Raw genomic sequence first — 16,649 nt, forward strand, 5'->3', positions numbered from 1 at the left:
GATCATGTGATATATTTATAGAGCCGGTCGTAACGGACGTGGCGATACCTAATATCTGTGTGTTTTCTTTTTTTTTTCAATTTTTTTATATAAAATCAGGGGAAAGGGTTTTTTTTTTTTTTCTTTCATTTTTTACTTGAAACTTTATTTTTTATTAAAAAGAAATGGGACATTTTTTTACTTTATTTCTGTCCCACTCTGGGACTTTACTTTTGGGGGTGGTTTGATCCCCTCTGCAATGCATTACAATACATCTCTATTGTAATGCATTGCCTGTTAGTGTATTACACTGAGTAATACACTAACAGGTTGCCTAGGAGACCCAACCTGAGGCTGGATTTCCTGGGCACCCGTAGAAGGCAGGTCCCGATGCCATGCAGGGCATTGGGCAGCCTCTGCATGGCATCGGGCTGCCTTCTCACCCATTGGGTCCCTGCCACAGCAGCGAGGGGACTCAATAGGCTCCCTCACCCCCCTCAAATCCCTTCTATGTTGCGGTCAGCGCTGATCACGGCATAAAAGGGGTTAATCCGCCGGCATCGGCTTGTACAGCTTTGCCGGTGGATACAGCAGGGGCCTGGCTATCAGGGACTGCTGGACCCCTGTAGTGATCGGGCGCGCACCGCTCCGGTGCCCGCTCGATCACCATGACGTAATAGTACGTCAAAATGCGGGAACCCACCTGCCGCCATGACGTACTATTACGTCATATGTCGGAAAGGGGTTAAGTGCCGGTCCGGGTTTTGGCAGCACCTGGCTGTCCTTAAATAGGCAGCTGGGCTCAGCAGAGATGTCTCTGTTTTTTGGATCTGAGGCTTTGTGCCGTGCTGGAGGGCTGAGAGCTGCATGCTGGGGAAACAGGCCCCCTAAAGCCTGCTGTGGACTACTGGAGGCAGAACTGCCAGCAAGGTGACTTATGTTATATGAACTTTCCATTTTGTGTAAATAAACACTGACGTTTTGAGTTAAGAACTTGTATTTTGCCTCTGTACTGCGACCGCTTACCCAATCTACCAGAGCGAAACCCCACAATATATAAAAAGTGAGTACACCCCTCACATTTTTTATAAATATGTTATTATATTTTTTCATGGGACAACACTGAAGATATGACACTTTGATACAATGTAAAGTAGTCAGCGTACAGCTTGTATAACTGTAAATTTGGTATGTCTAAACCGTTAGCAACAAAAGTGTACTTTCTAAACCTTTTTTTTAACTTGTTTTTACCTTTTCTTTTGTTCACTATTTTACACACTTTTTTTATTCACTAGTTTACCAATTGGCTTTCATTCAACAAACACATTTCACAATCAACATCACTATATTTACATTGACAGCATTTTTTTCCACTCCTGTTAACAAAGAGATGTTTGTCTTATATAGTACTATACTGCAACATTACAGCTGAACATGCCATGTACAGACACATAAGCCGCAGAGTTTAAAATAAAAATGTAATGTCAAGCAATCTGAATGTGAAGATAAAACAATTTTAAAGAGATTTTCCAGTACTTTGCTGTTGATAGCGTATTGTGAGGATAGACCATCAATATCTGATCGGCAGAGGTTCTGCAGTAGCTCCTGTACCAGAATTACACAGCTCCATCCCTTTCTGTAGTGAATTTAATTGGCAAGTACAACTTTGTTCCGATTCACTTTAGTGGGAACAACGCTGCAATTATGAGCTGTGTCCAGTACAGAAATATATGGAACTGTGTATATGTGGCCGCAGAGCTCATGGAGCCACTCCAAAACAGTTGCTCATTGGGGGTGCTGGGGTGTCAGTCTCCCACAACCGGATATTGATTGTCTATCTTGAGTATAAGTCATCAATAGTAAAGCACCAGAAACCTCCTTTAATGCAGATTTGATTGTAACTGGAGTATAAGGCATGATGAAGTATACGAGTTTTCAGTATTAGTGCAAGTATTTCTAGCAGCAGAACAGTTATGGGTTCCAGAGTGGTATACCTACATTACCCTTCATAATATGGCAATAGCAGAGATTTTGCTGGTCCAGTCCCAATCTGAGTGCCCATAAACAGATGGAACCAGCTCTGGAACCTTAACCTAATGAAGATGTATTGCACTGAGCAGTTTTTGTGCAGAAATGCTTGGTGTTTGTGCTGAGAGATTGTAGTATGTCAGAGTACTTGGTATGTTACTCTAGCACTAGCTTGGGACACCTTTAGAGAGGTTTATCCATTGCACACAGTTTAATAAACCACTGATAAACAAAGCTCAAAGCACATGATGTGAGAATATAGTCCTATAATCTTAATCAGAAAAACATCAATATACTGTAGATCTTATTTGCTTCCTTACAGATTTTATTTAAAACAGTCCATAGTATATGGACTGCGAATCTAAAGCTTCATAGTTGGTAGGATCACAATATCTTCCACTGTGAGATTGTTGGTATGGGCTCCTTCCCCATGCTTGAGGATAACTTGTCCCCTGTGTGTTACATTTCTTCTCCCTGTTAGGAGAACTGAATTTCATCTTTGTGTGTTTTTTGATGTTCAACAAGAGTATAGTTGCGAGTGAAAAATTTGCCACACTTAGGACAAACAAACCGCTTTTCATCCGTGTGAATTTGCCAATGTTGGGCTAGAGAGGATTTGCGTGCAAAGCATTTCCCGCACTTGGAACAAGGAAAACGCTTCTCTCCTGTGTGGGTTCTGTGATGATTCACAAGGTCGGATTTAAAAGTAAAACATCTACCACACTCTGTGCACTGAAATGGCTTCTCACCCGTGTGAGTCCGTGTATGTGTTATAAGAACCGACTTACATGTAAAGCTCTTCATGCACAGCGTGCATGTAAAAGGCCTCTCCCCTGTGTGGGTTCTGTAATGCTGAAGAAGAGTGCACTTGCGTGAAAAGGACTTCCCACACTCGGCACAAGGAAATGGCTTTTCTCCCGTGTGAGTTCGTTGATGTTTAATAAGATCTGATTTGGACCCAAAGCACTTTCCACACTCGGAACATATAAATGGCTTCACACCCATGTGGACTCGGCGATGTAAAGCAAGGCTTTCTTGTCGGGAGAAACCCTTCCCACACGTATTACAGGTAAATGATTTCAGTGCTGAGTGACTGATCTGATGTCCACTGAGGTATGATTTTTGAGTAAAATGCTTTCCACAATCAGAACATTCAAAGGGCTTCACTGCCATTTGGATCCTCTGGTGTCCATCCTCAAGAGAGTATTCATGGTTGCAGGAATCAGGTGGCATATTGGCAGCATGACCAGCACTGTATTCTACATCACAGTTTTGGGATGAAAGGAGATAGTCCTCTGTGGCAATCATACTAGTGTGTTCACTGGCTGTGAATAGAGGAGAAGATCTGTAAATATGATGTAGGCAATGTCACGAAAGGTTTTTCAAAGACATTTTTTTTTCCCAGTCGAAAACAAGATTATAATTATTTACAAAAGTATTTGCTAGCTTCAAGAAAATTTCCAAAACCAACTTTAAGGACCAATTCAGTTATGAAGTGACATTGAGAGTCTTACATAATAGAAACCACCCATAAATGACCCCATATTAGAAACTACACTATAATTATTCAAAACTTTGTTAACCCTTTAAGTATTCCACAAGAATTAAAGGGGTTGTCTCACTTCAACAAATGGCATTTTCCATGTATTGTGATTGTCCATATTATCTCCTTTGCTGGCTGGATTCATTTTTCTATCACATTACACACTGCTTGTTTCCGTGGTTACAACCACCCTGTAAACCTGCAGTGGTGGTCCTGCTTGCACACTATAGGATAAATCTCCTGCTTATGCACACACCGGCAGTCAAGGCCAACATAGAGGCTAGCGCCTTTTGTACCTAGTCATCTTAGCCACTTAATCACCTGCTGCATGTATAGTAATAAACTAGGCAGTCTGTTTAAAGGGGTTGTCCCACTTCATAAAATAGGTTTTATCTAATCTATTTACCCCCACACAACATATCTTCCTATCCATGTTATTATCCAAAAGCTACCTTTCATTCAAAAAATCATGTAAAGCGATTCCTTTGTTGTTTTCTGTATCCCATGGATACGGCCTCTTTCGTCCGGCCGCATCGCTGTGCCGCGCCTGCGCACAACGGCTGAACAAGTACTCGGGCCGCCTCTCCATTCCTACAAGTACGCGCACGCCCGCGCATGCGCAAATACAGCAGGCGGGTGCCGGAATCAAATAGCCGGCACCCGACCTCTATGACAGGGAGCGGGACCTTAGGGGTTAACTGCCGCTGATCGCAGCCCCCTATCATAGAGGTCGGGTGCCGGCTATTTCACTCCGGCACCCACCTCCTGCATTTGTATTAACATTGGTGGCGCAGTGCGCCCCCCCCCCCCCCCCCCCAGTATAATATACATTCAGTGCGGCCACCCCCCCCCCCCCCAGTATAATATACATTCAGTGCGGCCACCCCCCCCAGTATAATATACATTCAGTGCGGCCACCCCCCCCCCAGTATAATATACATTCAGTGCGGACCCCCCCAGTATAATATACATTGGTGGCGCAGTGGGAAGTGCCAATGAGGGTTAAAAAAATAAATAAAAAATTAACTCACCTCCTCCAATTGTTCGCGCAGCTGCCGGTCTCCTGTTCTATCTTTAGGACCTGTGAAAGGACCTTTGGTGACGTCACTGAGCTAATCACATGGTCCATTACCATGGTGATGGATCATATGATGTACCATGTGATGACCACAGTGATGTCACCAAAGGTCCTTTCACAGGTCCTAAAGATAGAACAGGAGACCGGCAGCTGCGCGAACAATTGGAGGAGGTGAGTTAATTTTTTATTTATTTTTTTAACCCTCATTGGCACTTCCCACTGCGCCACCAATGTATATTATACTGGGGGGGTCCGCACTGAATGTATATTATACTGGGGGGGGGGTGGCCGCACTGAATGTATATTATACTGGGGGGGGTGGCCGCACTGAATGTATATTATACTGGGGGGGGGGGTGGCCGCACTGAATGTATATTATACTGGGGGGGGGGGTGGCCGCACTGAATGTATATTATACTGGGGGGGGGGTGGCCGCACTGAATGTATATTATACTGGGGGGGGGGCGGCCGCACTGAATGTATATTATACTGGGGGGGGGGGGCGCACTAAATGTATATTATACTGGGGGGGGGGGGGCCGCACTCAATGTTTATTATACTGGGGGGGGGCGGGACCTCACATACGGCTCCATGTGGATGACCTCATACACATGAACGAGCACGCAGGGTGAGTCATGAGGAGGCGTGGCCTTCACTCAACTGCCTGAGAACCAGGAAGTTATCAGGACATCTACTGCTGATAAGATTAAAAAAGCAAAGTGGGACAACCCCTTTAATAATCTGTCCCATTTTTTATGGATACAGGCTGGTTGAGATGTTGTGCTGGGGGACTGGAGCCACCTATGTCAGGGGCGCTTCGGGGGATTCACCTGTTCCCCTGTGAGCCAGTCCGAGCCTTCTCACTGGGCCTATACTTTATCCTTAGTTTGCAATGACAGAAACAAAAGGTAGAATAAGAGATTGTTGAAACCTGGACTGATAAAAGGTGGAATTTCTTTGTCATATGGCTGGTCTCCAATCACAAAGGTCTCTTCCTGGATAATATTGGCTTTAATAACCTGGTCTTCATCCTAAATAATACAAAATTCAGATTCAATTGAATAAAAGCAGAGTATAGGATAGTATATCAAGAGTCAATAAGCACTGCTTTTACAAGATGTAATTTTTTTATCATTAGTCTCCATTAAAACTTCTACCTGAGACTCTGGTGGAACACTGTGATTTTCCTCGGGAAAATCCTGGGAATATGGAGGACTGTAATATCTCTCTGTTGAATTGCTCATAAAGGATGATTCTGTAGAAAACACATACAGTGATGAAATACATATTGACTAAAAGATTAGATTATGCCCTCAAAACTTCCCTCTTTCGTAGTCTACTCTTACCCACTGATATGAGTGGTTGGTGACTGTTCATCATGAGGTCCTTGTACACATGCTGATGTCCTTCTATATACTCCCACTCCTCCATGGAGAAATAGACAGTGACATCCTGACATCTTATAGGAACCTGACACACACAATGATACCGGCATCATTCAGATACCTCCCTTGGTGTTACTGTCCCAATATACCCATCACCGCTCACCTCTACTGTCAACAGCTCAATTATCTTGTTGATGATGTTTAGGATCGCCTGATCCTTATTATTATGTACTGGAGAATGACGCAGAGGCCTCTTGATGGGGCTCTGAGTCCTGCTACATTCTTCTGAAATCCTGAGATAGTTGATAGGTGTCGCATGTTCAGCAGATGCTTTGACAACCATGTAATCCTATAATATAAGACACAGCTTCAATCTCTTGTGTACTCTAGCCCTAAAACACCTAAGTAGGCAGTCACTGAATGTTTCTGGTCAAAATACGCTACAAATACTAAAACAGCAGCAGTGATGTCATGAGATGTTATTCCCAGAATATCTTACCTCACCAGTTAACAAGTTAATTATCTCAAGGGTGAGATTCAATATCTTCTCAGAAATGGGGTTCTTGCTGTTGTCCATCTTGACTGTTTGATTATTACTTCGAGTCCTCTGTTGACAGACAATGAATAGGTTAAAAATAGGTAAACTAAACTGGGGGCTACCATGTAATGGATAAAAAGCTTTACTAAAAGAATAAAGTGTGGTGCATTTCTAACAGTTAATCTCCTTAGGTTATTTTTACAGTATAGACAGCACTGGATAAGCTTTGTGAATACAAATAAGGAAGCAGCCATGCCGTTTCCAGCTCTGGTCCTAGTGTTCATGTGGTCCCTGGGTGCCAGGTAAGTGTAGGAAACCCAGATCAGCTCTACAGAGAGGCTCCATTTCTCATACCACTGGGGCTAATTTGTCAGTCCCAAATACAGGAAAAATGTGTTAAAAAGCGGCAAAATTTAAAAAAATGGATAAAGAAAAAAAATTATAGTAATTTTAAAAAAAATAATTCCAATAATCTAGCGGCCTAGCCTACCTCTGATGACTGTTAACTGTACAGGTGAAATTTGAAAAATTTGAATATCGTGCAAAGTTAATTTATTTCAGTAATGCAACATAAAAGGTGAAACTAACATATGCAATAGACTCACTACATGGAAAGCGGGATATTTCAAGCCTTTATTTCTTATAATTTGGATGATTATGGCTTGCAGCTTATGAAAACCCCAAAGTCACAATTTGAGGTACCCTTTGCTCAGGGGGTATGGATTAATGAGCTGACCAGAGTGTGATACTTTGAGCCTAGAATATCGAACCTTTTCACTAAATTCAAATTTTAAGCTGCATTAATGCAATTCCTTTTAAGTTGCAGTACTGAAATAAATGGACTTTTGCACGATAGTCAAATTTTTCGAGTTTAACCTGTATATCCCCTATACCAAACCGACCATAATGGAAAAGGGACACAATTTAAAAATGTATTTATTTTATTTGCACTTTTATTTGGGCCATTAACCCCTTCAGGACACAGACAGTTTTCACCTTATGGACTGAGCGAAATTTTGCTAATCCCTTTATATAACATAGTAGTAACATAGTTTATAAGGCCGAAAAAAAAGACATTTGTCCATCCAGTTCGGCCTGTTATCCTGCAAGTTGATCCAGAGGAAGGCAAAAAAAAAAAAACCTGTGAGGTAGAAGCCAATTTTCCCCACTTTAAGGGAATAAAAAATTCCTTCCCGACTCCAATCCGGCAATCAGAATAACTCCCTGGATCAACGACCCCTCTCTAGTAACTTGTAATATTATTACACTTCAGAAATACATCCAGGCCCCTCTTGAACTCTTTTAGTGAACTCCGCATCACCACCTCCTCAGGCAGAGAGTTCCATAGTCTCACTGCTCTTACCGTAAAGAATCCTCTTCTATGTTTGTGTACAAACCTTCTTTCCTCCAGACGCAGAGGATGTCCCCTCGTCACAGTCCTGGGGATAAATAGATGATGGGATAGATCTCTGTACTGACCCCTGATATATTTATACATTAAAATTAGATCTCCCCTCGTCTTTTTTCTAAAGTGAATAACCCTAATTTGATAATCTTTCAGGGTACTGTAGTTGCCCCATTCCAGTTATTACTTTAGTTGCCCTCCTCTGGACCCTCTCCAGCTCTGCTATGTCTGCTTTGTTCACTGGAGCCCAGAACTGTACACAGTACTCCATGTGTGGTCTGACTAGCGATTTGTAAAGTGCTAGGACTATGTTCTCATCACGGGCATCAATGCCCCTTTTGATGCAACCCATTATCTTATTGGCCTTGGCAGCAGCTTCCTGACACTGGTTTCTATAGCTTAGTTTGCTGTTCACTTCTCCATGTCAATGTTAGGGCTCGTTCACACGACGTGCCATTTTTTTGCGATCCGCAAAAAACGTATGCCGCCTGTGTGCATTCCGCAATTTGCGGAACGGAACAGGAGGCCTATTATAGAAATGCCTATTCTTGTCCGCAAAACGGACAAGAATAGGACAGGACTCTTTGCGGGGCCACGGATCAGAGCAACGGATGCAGACAGCACACAGTGCTGTCCGCGTCTTTTGCGGACCCATTGAAATGAATGGTTCCGTATGCGGAACGCAAAATATGTTTGTGTGAACAAGCCCTTACCCAGTGTTTTACCATGTAGTATGTACTGGTGACTTGCATTATTGCTTCCCATGTACATAACCTAACAAGTGTTAAACCTAATCTGCCACTTATCTGCCCAAGCCTCCAATCTATCCAGATCACTCTGTAGTAGTATACTGTCCTCTTCTGTGTCAATTACTTTACACAGTTTAGTGTCATCATGTGGTACTAACTTTGAAATGCTTTTACTTATCCAACAATTTGTGAGATTTTTTCGTGACCCAATGTGATCGTGTTAGTGGTTATTTAAGTTTGTTTTACTTTTATTTATTAAAAAATAATACATTTAACAGAAAATTCGGAAAATCCGCTATTTTTGCAATTAGAATTTCTCTGCTTTTAAGACAAATAGTGATACCCCATAAAATAGTTATTAATTAACATCCACCATATGTCTACTTTGTGTTGGCACAAAGAAAATTTACAAAACCGGCTTTAACCTCTTAAGGACACAGGGCGTACTACACAGCATGTCCTGTGTAGTTTTGATCAGAACTGGGTACCTGTTGAAATTATTCAGCAGGCACCCTGTGACAATGCCTGGGGGGGGGGGTCCTGTGACCCCCCCCCCCCCCCCCCGCATTGCCGATCGCTACAAACCGCAGGTCAATTCAGACCTGAGGTTTGTAGTGCTTATGTAGGGATCAGAAACCTCAAAGTGCTTGTATTTCAAAGTTAAACCCCCCCCCCCCCCCCGCAGCCCTCAGTGTTTTCTTGCCTGCGGGGGGAGGATTGTGGGCGGTGTGGTCGGCGGTGTGGGGGGCGGATGCGCAATCTTCCGCCCGCCCCCCGTTTATACTCAGGATGACCGAGCGGTTGAATCAGAGTGTCAGCTCATTGCTGACACTCTGATTCAAATGGCTGACATCTGTGCAGATGTCAGCCGTTTTAACCCCTTGCATGCTGTGGTCCGAAGGGACCGCTGTATGGAAGAGGTTAACAGGGAGGGAGCTCCCTCCCTCTCCCATTGGGGCGCTGCTGTGCCTTTGCAGCCCCCGGACAGGATGGGGTCACAGAGGAAGGGAGCCCCCCTCCCTCCCCTTCCCCGTCTGCTCAGTTGTGGCAGATGGGGAAGGTTCCCATGGCAACAGGACGCCTTCTCAGGCATCCTGCTGTCCATGGTGCTGAACAGATCTGTGCTAAAGGCATAGATCTGTTCAGACAAAGTGTAAGTAAAATACAGTACAATACACTACCCTAAAATAGTACCAAAAAAACTGCCACCTTATCCCGTAGTTTCCAAAATGGGGTCACGTTTTGGAGTTTCTACTCTATGGTTGCATCAGGGGGCTTCAAATGAGACATGGTGTAAATAAACCAGTCCATCAAAATCTGCCTTCCAAAAACCACACGGCGCTCCTTTCCCTCTACGCCCTGATGTGAGGCGATACAGTATTTGTATGACCACATATCGGGTGTTTCTGTAAACCGCAGTCAGGGCAATAAATATAGAGTTTTGTTTGGCTGTTAACCCTTGCTTTGTTAGTGGAAAAAATGGATTAAAATGGAAAATTTGGCAAAAAATAGAAATTCTGAAATTTCATCTCCATTTGCCATCAACTCTTGGGGAACACCTAAAGAGTTAATGATGTTTGTAAAATCAGTTTTGAATACCTTGAGGGGTGTAGTTTCCAGAATGGGGTCACTTTTGGGTGGTTTCTATTATGTAAGCCTCACAAAGTGACTTCAGACCTGAACTGGTCCCTAAAAAGTGGGTTTTTGAAAATTTCTGAACATTTTCAAGATTTTCTTCTAAACTTCTAAGCCTTGTAACGTCCCCAAAAAATAAAATGTCATCCCCAAAATGATCCAACCATGAAGTAGACATATGGGGAATGTAAACTAATAACTATTTTTGGAGGTATTTCTATGTATTATAGAAGTAGAGAAATTTAAATTTGCAAATTTTTTATAAATAAAAATTATTATTTTTTTACTCCATTTTACTGTTGTTATGACGTACAGAGTGTTATGAAGTACAATATGTGACAAAAAAAACACAATCTCAGAATGGCCTGGATAAGTAAGCGTTTTAAAGTTATCAGCACTTAAAGTGACACTGGTCAGATTAGCAAAAAATGGCCTGGTCCTTAAGGTGAAATAAGGCTGTGTCCTTAAGGGGTTAAAGGGAACCTGTCACCAGGATTTTGTGTATAGAGCTGAGGACATGGGTTGCTTGATGGCCACTAGCACATCTGCAATACCCAGTCCCCATAGCTCTGTGTGCTTTTATTGTGTAAAAAACGATTTGATGCATATGCAAATTAACCTGCAATGAGTCCTGTATGTGAGATGAGTCAGGGACAGGACTCATTGCAGGTTAATTTGCATATGTATCAAATCGTTGTTTTTTTTCACAATAAAAGCACACAGAGCTATGGGGACTGGGTATTGTGTATGTGCTAGTGGCTATCTAGCAACCCATGTCCTCAGCTCTATACACAAAATCCCGGTGACAGGTTCCTTTTAACCACCTCAGCTCCCCTAGCTGAAACCCCCTTAATGACCAGGCCACTTTTTACACTTCTGCACTTCACTACTTTCACCGTTTATCGCTCAGTCATGCAACTTACCACGCAAATTAATTTTACCTCCTTTTCTTCTCACTAATAGAGCTTTCTATTGGTGGTATTTCATTGCTGCTGACATTTTTACTTTTTTTGTTATTAATCAAAATTTAACGATTTTTTTAGCAAAAAAATGACATTTTTCACTTTCAGTTCCTAGAATTTTTTATTTTTTGTCGCAAGTTAGTGGAATATGAGACTTTGTAAGGAAAAAAATAAAATAAAATCATCATTTTCCGCTAACTTGTGACAAAAAATAAAAAATTCTAGGAACTCGCCGTGCCCCTCACGGAATACATTGGGGTGTCTTCTTTCCAAAATGGGGTCACTTGTGGGGTAGTTATACTGCCCTGCAATAAACGGTGAAAGTAGTGTAGTGCAGAAGTGTAAAAAGTGGCCTGGTCATTAATAGGGTTTTAGCGGTTAACAAAGCGACTTTGGATGAAGCATCGACGCTCGCTTCACTCATCACCAGTTAAATGTCTGCACTTGAACTTGACATTATCCGTGTCTAAAAAAACAGGCAGCCGGGGGCCATGATGCCCTCTGTGCTCGCGAGCAGGCAACATCTTTAACCCCTTAAGGACCGAGGACGTACCGGTACGCCCTATTTCCCGAGTCCTTAAGGACCGAGGACGTACCGGTACGTCCTGACTTAAAATCTGAATTCCGGCGCCGCGGGGGTTAATCGAAACGGGATTTCGGCTGAAATCATTCAGCCGGCATCCCGTAACAACGCAGGGGGGGGTCATTGGACCCCCCCGTATCGGCGATCGCAGAAAACCGCAGGTCAATTCAGACCTGCGGTTTTCTGCGTTTCCGGTCCATTCGGGTGTCCTGTGACCCGATGAACCGGAAAAAGACTGCGATCGGTGGCGTAATTTTACACCACCAATCGCAGTCCGAGGATTTGCAGAGGCGGAGCTGGCCCTGGTGCTGAACGCCGCTGTCCAGGGTGCTGATTGGTGCAGGGGAGAGAGGCGCGAGATTCAAACTTCCTGCGCTCCTCTCTCCCCTCCTCTTCCTGTCCAGCACCCTGACCGTGCAGCATCGTCCAGCACCAGCTCCTGTGTCCCCCTAAATCGGCATCCATCACCCTCCTGCACCCATCGCCACCCAGGTAGGTTAGGGTCAGTGAGGGAGAGGCACCTTTAGGCAGGGATAGAAGGGAAAAGTTAGAAAAAAAAAAAAAAAAAAAAGCACATTTATTCCAAACTTTTTTTTTTCAACTTTCAGACCCCAGACCCCCCCTGCCACTTGCCCCCCCCCGCATACCCCCCACCACCAGCCCCATCCCCCCCACCAACCCCCTCCCCCCACCACCAGACCCTTCCCCCACCACCACTTTTTTTTTTTTTCTGCGTGCGCTGACTGGCCGGCACTTTTTAGCGTCCGTCCACTGTTAGCGCATCGCCCGCCCCACCACCCCACCGACCGCTGATCAGCGTTGAACCGCAGATCAGCAAGTTTGAACTTTTTTTTTTTTTTTTTTTCCTAACACTTTTTTTTGCCTGGACTTTTTAGTACGTGAACACCCGTGCCCCCACACACACGCACATAGAATAAAGGTTTACACGCACGCACATACACACGCACACACACACACCCATGGCCCGCCGGGTGTTCTCGGCCGAGGAGGCATATGCCCAGATTGCCTCCGACTCTGAGAGCCCCAGTGAGGATGAGGATGACCCCACGTTCCTTTTGTCATCCGCATCCTCCTCATCATCATCGGATGACGATGAGCCACCAAGGCAGCGGAGACGCCGCCAGGCGGAGCCAGGGGCCACACATGCTAGGGATCCTGTGGCCCACCCTAGTACGAGCCGCCCTGGGGTTCGTACTGGTTTCCCGGCCCACCAAATAAGTTCACCGGAGCCCCCTGCCGATGAACTTAGCTGGTGTCCCCCAGTGGACTTTGAGCCTGAGATTCCGGATTTCGCTGGCAATCCTGGAATCCAGATTCCCACAGTGGGGTTTACTGAAATAGACTTTTTTAGTTTTTTTTTCAGTAACCCACTGGTGAATTTGATGGTGGAGCAGACGAATCTGTACGCCCAACAGTTCGTCGCTCAAAACCCAGGCTCAGTTTTGGCTAGACCCGGTGGCTGGACGCCGGTCAGTGCAGCCGAAATGAGGACATTTTGGGGCCTCGTGCTGCATATGGGTCTAGTCCAAAAACCCAGTGTCAGGCAATACTGGAGTGGGGACGTCCTGTACCAGACCCCACTGTACAGTATGGTCATGATACGTCACCGGTTTGAGGCCATCCGGAAATGTCTGCATTATTCCGATAATGCAGCATGTCCACCCCGAGGTGATCCTGCCTATGACCGGCTGTACAAGATACGGCCGGTCATCGATCACTTTGGGGCCACATTTCAGCAGGCCTACGTACCTGGAAGGGAGGTCGCGGTTGATGAGTCTCTCGTTGCGTTCAAGGGGAGACTCAGTTTCCGCCAATACATTCCCACAAAGCGGGCGAGGTATGGCGTGAAGCTATACAAAATTTGTGAGAGTACCTCAGGGTACACTTACAAATTTCGTGTGTACGAGGGGCGAGATTCCCGGATTCAACCACCAGAATGTCCCCCCACTCTGGGTGTTACCGGGAAACTCGTGTGGGACCTTATGTACCCACTGCTGGATAAGGGTTACCACTTGTACGTGGACAACTTTTATACCAGCATTCCCTTGTTCAGGTCCCTTGCCGCCAGATCCACGTTCGCTTGTGGGACCGTGCGGAAAAATCAACGCGGCCTCCCTGCCTACCCCCTCCAGGTACCTATCCCCAGGGGTGAGACCCGTGCACTTACCAGTGGAAACCTGTTGCTGGTCAGGTATAAGGACAAGAGGGATGTCCTTATGCTGTCCACAATCCACGGTAACAGCACCACCCCAGTCCCTGTGCGAGGTACCGCGGCAACGGTCCTCAAGCCCGATTGTATCGTCGACTACAATCGGTATATGGGAGGAGTTGATCTCTCTGATCAAGTCCTCACGCCATATAACGCCATGCGCAAAACCCGGGCATGGTACAAAAAAGTTGCGGTCTACATGGTGCAGGTTGCCATGTACAACTCTTTTGTACTATCCCGAAGCGCTGGCAGCACAGGGACATTCCTCCAATTCTATGAGGCAGTCCTCAAAGACCTGATCTTTTCGGACCGGGAAAGAGCAGGCCGGAGTACCTCGGGAACTGGAGGCGCCCGGATCGTCCCTGGCCAACACTTTCCAGGTGTGGTCCCCCATACTGGAAAGAAGGGACGAACCCAAAAAAAGTGCAGAGTGTGTCACAAGAGGGGGATACGGAAGGACACCACAACTCAATGTGACACGTGCCCCGATCATCCGGGCCTCTGCATTATCGATTGCTTCAGGGAGTATCACACTTACATGGAGTACTAAATTTTTATAATCCCCAACAGTTCACTAGAGAACATAAAACACTATGGCTCTCAGACTTTGGAGACACGAAAACAATTTTTCTTTCCCCAAAAAATATTAGTTTTAGTGCAGGCATCCTCAAACTGCGGCCCTCCAGATGTTGTAAAACTATAACTCCCAGCATGCCCAGACAACCTACAGCCATCATCAGGGCATGGTGGGAATTGTAGTTTTACAACATCTGGAGGGCCGCAGTTTTAGGATGCCTGCTTAGTGTCTCCAAAGTCTGAGAGCCATACATATTGGGCATCGTCGCGTGCGTAAAAGTCGTCGCTATAAAAATAACTTTTTACCAAACGCCTCGGATGAACGGTGTTAAAAATATAAAATAAAAACGGTGCCAAAACACCTATTTTTGGGCAAAATTTAAATTTAAATCCATTTTGCCGGTAATAAAGCAAGGGTTAACAGCCAAACAAAACTAAACATTTATTGCCCCAATTCTGTAGTTTGCAGAAACACCCCATATGTGGTCGTAAATGGCTATATAGCCGCACGGCAGGGCATAGAACGAAGGGAACTCCATACGGTTTCTGGAAGGCAGATTTTGATGGACAGTTTTTTTTTTTTACACCATGTCCCATTAGAAGCCCCCCCTGATGTAGCCTAGACTAGAAACTCCAAAAAAGTGACCCCATCTAAGAAACTACACCCCTCAAGGTATTCAAAAATTACTTTACAAACTATGTTAACCCTTTAGGTGTTCCACAAAACTAAATAGCGAATGTAGAAACAATTTTAGAATTAAATTTTTTTGTTACATTGCCTCAAAAAAGAGTAATATAGAGCAACCAAAAATCTAATTTACCCCAAACATTGTCCCAAAACAACAACCACCTTATCCCGTAGTTTCCTAGATGGGGTCACTTTTATGGAGTTTCTACTCTAGGGGTGCATCAGGGGGCTTGAAAGGGTACATGGTGTAAATAAACCAGTCCAGCAAAATCTGCCTTCCAAAAACCGTATGGCGTTCCCCTTCTTCTATGTCCTGCCGTTTAGCCAAATAGTAGTTTACGACCACATATGGGGTGTTTCTGCAAACTACAGAATGAGGGCAACCCATTTTGAGTTTTGTTTGGCAGTTAACCCTTGTTTTACTCCTGGAAAAAACTGATTATATTGGAAAATTTTCCAAAAAATAGAAATTTCAAAATTGTTTCTCCATCTGTCATTAACTCTTGTGGAACACCTAAAGGGTTAACAAAGTTTGTAAACCCAGTTTTGAATACCTTGAGGGGTGTACTTTCTTAGATGGAGTCACTTTTTTGAAATTTCTATTCTAGGGGTGCAACAGGGGGCTTCAAATGGGACATGGTATAAACAAAACCAGTCCTGCAAAATCTGCCTTCCAAAACCCATATGGTGTTCCCCTCCTTCTATGTGCTACCGTTCGGCCAAACAGTAGTTTACGACCACATATGGGGTGTTTTTGCAAACTACAGAATCAGGGCAACCCATTTTGAGTGTTGTTTGGCAGTTAACCCTTGTTTTACTCCTGGAAAAAATTGATTATATTGGAAAATTTTCCAAAAAATAGAAATTTCAAAATTGTTTCTCCATCTGCCATTAACTCTTGTGGAACACCTAAAGGGTTAACAAAGTTTGTAAACCCAGTTTTGAATACCTTGAGGGGTGTACTTTCTTAGATGGAGTCACTTTTTTGAAATTTCTATTCTAGGGGTGCAACAGGGGGCTTCAAATGGGACATGGTATAAACAAAACCAGTCCTGCAAAATCTGCCTTCCAAAACCCATATGGTGTTCCCCTCCTTCTATGTGCTACCGTTCGGCCAAACAGTAGTTTACAACCACATATGGGGTGTTTCTGCAAACTACAGAATCAGGGCAACCCATTTTGAGTGTTGTTTGGCAGTTAACCCTTGTTTTACTCCTGGAAAAAATTGATTATATTGGAAAATTTTCCAAAAAATAGAAATTTCAAAATT

At 44.3% G+C, this 16,649-nt stretch overlaps 1 protein-coding gene across 1 annotated transcript; it reads right to left on the bottom strand.

The window, feature by feature from the left end:
- Positions 1-1,073: 1,073 nt before the first annotated feature.
- LOC122941357 (zinc finger protein OZF-like) lies at positions 1,074-7,964 on the bottom strand. Its single transcript, XM_044298540.1, has 7 exons — positions 7,915-7,964; positions 6,513-6,620; positions 6,177-6,362; positions 5,975-6,098; positions 5,786-5,883; positions 5,560-5,659; positions 1,074-3,332 (listed from the first exon to the last, which is right to left on the bottom strand). Exons 2-7 carry the CDS (start codon positions 6,588-6,590, stop codon positions 2,485-2,487), a joined length of 1,434 nt encoding a protein of 477 aa, XP_044154475.1. The 5' UTR covers positions 6,591-6,620; positions 7,915-7,964; the 3' UTR covers positions 1,074-2,484.
- Between the last annotated feature and the right edge of the window lie 8,685 nt (positions 7,965-16,649).

The sequence above is a fragment of the Bufo gargarizans genome, chromosome 6 (assembly GCF_014858855.1).
Source record: "Bufo gargarizans isolate SCDJY-AF-19 chromosome 6, ASM1485885v1, whole genome shotgun sequence".
Lineage (NCBI taxonomy): Eukaryota > Metazoa > Chordata > Amphibia > Anura > Bufonidae > Bufo > Bufo gargarizans.